We start from the raw sequence: 3,506 nt of genomic DNA on the forward strand, positions 1-3,506 counted from the left end.
AGATAGGATCGGCCAAGTTTGAGAATATTGTTCTTGTAGCAATTTTGAGAGCATGCACATACTCACATCTTTGTTACAATATTTTCTGATAAACTTTTATTTTAGAAGATTAAGATTCTATTGTTTGGTGCTGTTTTTCTTTTAAATTTTGTATATATAATTTAGAACATTGATGGAAAATTTTTCTTCTTATTGTTATTGTCGTCATATTACAACTCTTTGTGACCAAATGATGGAAAAGTAATATAATTCTGTTTTAATGTTTTTGTTTTTATTTTTATTTTTTTGGTTACCAAATAGTCACCGAGGATACAAAAATTACAGCTGATCTTCTCTCCCTCTCTTCTAATGCTAGTTTATGTAAGAAAATTTTACACGATTTAGTAATTAATTTTGCAAATTATAATTATGAATTAATTTTAGTCGTAAGATCCTTATGTAAGTACTGCAAGTTCTTATTTATTTTGTGATAAGCCTGTAATTACGTGATGCGCCATAGGTAGCAGCAGCAAATAATATCCTCATTAAATTTGAGTATTATAATTTTATCTCAATTTTAATTTGTAATCTATAAAAAAAATTGAGATATCATCCAAAATTTAAGCGAACACATAAATCGGAAAGTCCATCCGTTTCTTGATCACATGCATTTCTTGTCGAATGATGATATGTGCGGATCAAATTTGTTTTCTTTTTTTTTCAGTATTTTCACACCGAATCAAATTGCGATCTAAAATATTAAATTATTCTGATTAATCTATAAAATATAATAGTATTATTTTACAAATTAAATGATAATAACTATATAAACATATATTAATTATTATAATCACAATGTAGATGGAGGGCCAAGANTCTATAAAATATAATAGTATTATTTTACAAATTAAATGATAATAACTATATAAACATATATTAATTATTATAATCACAATGTAGATGGAGGGCCATGAGAGAACGAATATATATACTTATGCACCCAGTTGCACCTACGAACCTATATACTGTACGTTAGTGATCACTGTTAATTCCTCTCCTACTTTTAATTTGAGTATTCAAATTTTAATTAGAGGAAAATGCTATGTATAAAATGGTACAAATTAAAATATGTTTTAAAAATATGGAGATAAAAAAATGCAGTGTACATATATATAAGCCTTTATCACTTATAGAGGTCTACAGATATTTATTTGTTATTGTGGGAAAAAAAATAAAAAACTTCTATAATTGTTTTTTTTTTTTTTTAGAATAAGAAAGCAAAGCTACCTGCTTCATTCATTAAGTAAAATGAACTAGACGTACATGTTGGAGACAACTAAGGCCTCCAGGAGTAACTAGAAGAAAATCAAAAAGAAGGTACGTAAAAACGAAAACAAAAACAAAAAACTACAAAACGTTGGTCCAAATCGACAAACACAAAACAAGAGACGCAGTCTAAAATCAAAGGGCGTCGGTCCAATCTTTGATCAAGGACATAACACGTTCAAGGGCACGGGCAGCATTGGGCTGCGCATCGTGGAAGATAGTGTTATTACATTCCGTCCATGTCACCCACCAGATTGCCGCTAGATAGGTCAGACTTTTTATCCTCAACTCACCATTATGAATGTTAACTGTTTCCGTCCATAGTCAGCCTACATCCCCCGCTTCCAATCCACTTGTATCTGAATTTCCGACGCTGAATAGAAGATATCTGACAAAGACACAGTCCCGAAAGAGGTGATCGGTGGTTTCTGAGCATAATGCACAAAACACGCAAAACTGATCCACCGCGTATCCTCGACGGATCAACCTGTCCTTGGTAAGTACTCTCTTGCGAAGGAGAATCCAAATGAATATTCTGTTTTTAGTCGGAATTCTTAGCCAAAACTTCTATAATTGTTAAGGTGAGACCGTGAGAGATATGAAAGAGACTCCCATAATTAATATTCTTTTTGATAAAAGGGGATTTTCAGATTTAGATTTTGAATTATAAATCTAAAATTAAAATTTCAACTTAAGTTTTGAATTTAAAATTGAAAATAAAATTCAGAATTAGAATTCAAATTTTGAAGTCATACGGGAAATATGTAAGTAAATTTAAGTGTGGAGATAATTATTGAAATGTTTATATACAGTTTACAGTACTGAAATTATATTAGTAAACATAGACATAGTATTTCATAATCGTAGTAATGTTTAATGAGATAATTGCATGTGTAAACCAAATATAAAAATTATATAATTTCTACTAACTTTATTATTATGAATGAAATTAAATTTTATCTTTTCATATCTAGAAATTTTAGATAATGCCATTTAAATATCTCATAAGAGTGTGCAACTAGCATTTTCTTTCCTTTTTTTTTTTTTTTTTTNTTTTTTTTTTTTTTTGGTCGCTCGGGGAGGGGGTTACCCATATATAGAGTATTTTGTAAAAAACAGATCATGCATGGGTTGTGTAAATTATTTAAGTGAACGTTTTTGGACTAGACTCGAGGTTCCCAAAAATAAATAAATAAATAAATAATAAAAATTAATAATATTTGAGGGTGTAGCTGGACCAAATATCAAGCAACTAACATTAACTCGACCTGCGCTAAGCTTGTGACTTGTGAGTGTTTCGACTACAAATGGGTCAACTCCCACGTCCACGTAGTAAACCAGGTCCACGTATATATATAGCAGTTTGTTTTAAACCAAATCCAACTAATTTGCGCGCCTCTTTCATCCCTTACAAACACCCCCTCTTCTCTCTCCCTCTTCTTCTTCTTCTTCTTCTTCTTCTTCTTTTCTCTCTCTCTCTCTCTCCACCCCCGGCAACGAGCGAACGACACAACCGAAGAGCCAAGAATTCCAAGAAGAAGGGAATGACGTTCTACCAACCGATCGCGCAGTTTGCTGACGGGTCTATCGCCGAGGTGACCTTCGAACACGGCAACCGCATCTTCACGACCAACACCAACTCTGCCGACGTTGTCACCCGCTCGATCAACGAAGCAGTCGCCATTTACGGCCCCCCTCCTATCTCCCGCGTGCACCAACCCGTCGGCCTCCACATCCAGCGCTCCCTGCCCTACGGCGCAATCGCGCTCCTCCAGCTCTTTGTCGGCAAACACTGCCTCCTCTACCAGCTGATGCACCGCGACGCCTGGCCCCCTCGCAATCTCTACACGTTTTTCAAGGACGAAAGGTTCTGCTTCACCGGCGCTAGCGCGGAGGAGGTCGTGCCTGCGCTGCAGAGGGAGTTCGGATTCAAGGTGAGGGTTGCGCTGGACCTGGGGCACGTGGCGTCGAGGAGGCTGGGCCGGGAGGATCTGCGCTGGGCTGGGCTGGAGCAGCTGGCGATGGAGATGATGAGGATTGAGATGATGAGGCCGGACGAATTCCCGCAGAGTGCGTGGGGCCAGCGAGCGCTGCCCCTGCAGCTGGTCGCCTTCGCATGCGCCAACTCCTTCATCTCCTACGAGCTCAGCAGGATTGTGTTCAATCATGGGCTCCTTCCGTTTCTTTATCGCGGCTCTTGA

General features: G+C 36.7%; 1 protein-coding gene across 1 annotated transcript; it reads left to right on the forward strand.

Moving 5' to 3' along the window:
* Positions 2,850-3,506, forward strand: LOC109714638. Its single transcript, XM_020239334.1, has one exon. The coding sequence runs from the start codon at positions 2,850-2,852 to the stop codon at positions 3,504-3,506; it is 657 nt and encodes a 218-aa protein (XP_020094923.1).

Source organism: Ananas comosus, linkage group 8 (assembly GCF_001540865.1).
Source record: "Ananas comosus cultivar F153 linkage group 8, ASM154086v1, whole genome shotgun sequence".
Lineage (NCBI taxonomy): Eukaryota > Viridiplantae > Streptophyta > Magnoliopsida > Poales > Bromeliaceae > Ananas > Ananas comosus.

Excerpts from the sequence above, each read along its gene's own strand:
- LOC109714638 (XM_020239334.1), top strand. The coding sequence starts at position 2,850 with ATGACGTTCTACCAACCGATCGCGCAGTTTGCTGACGGGTCTATCGCC.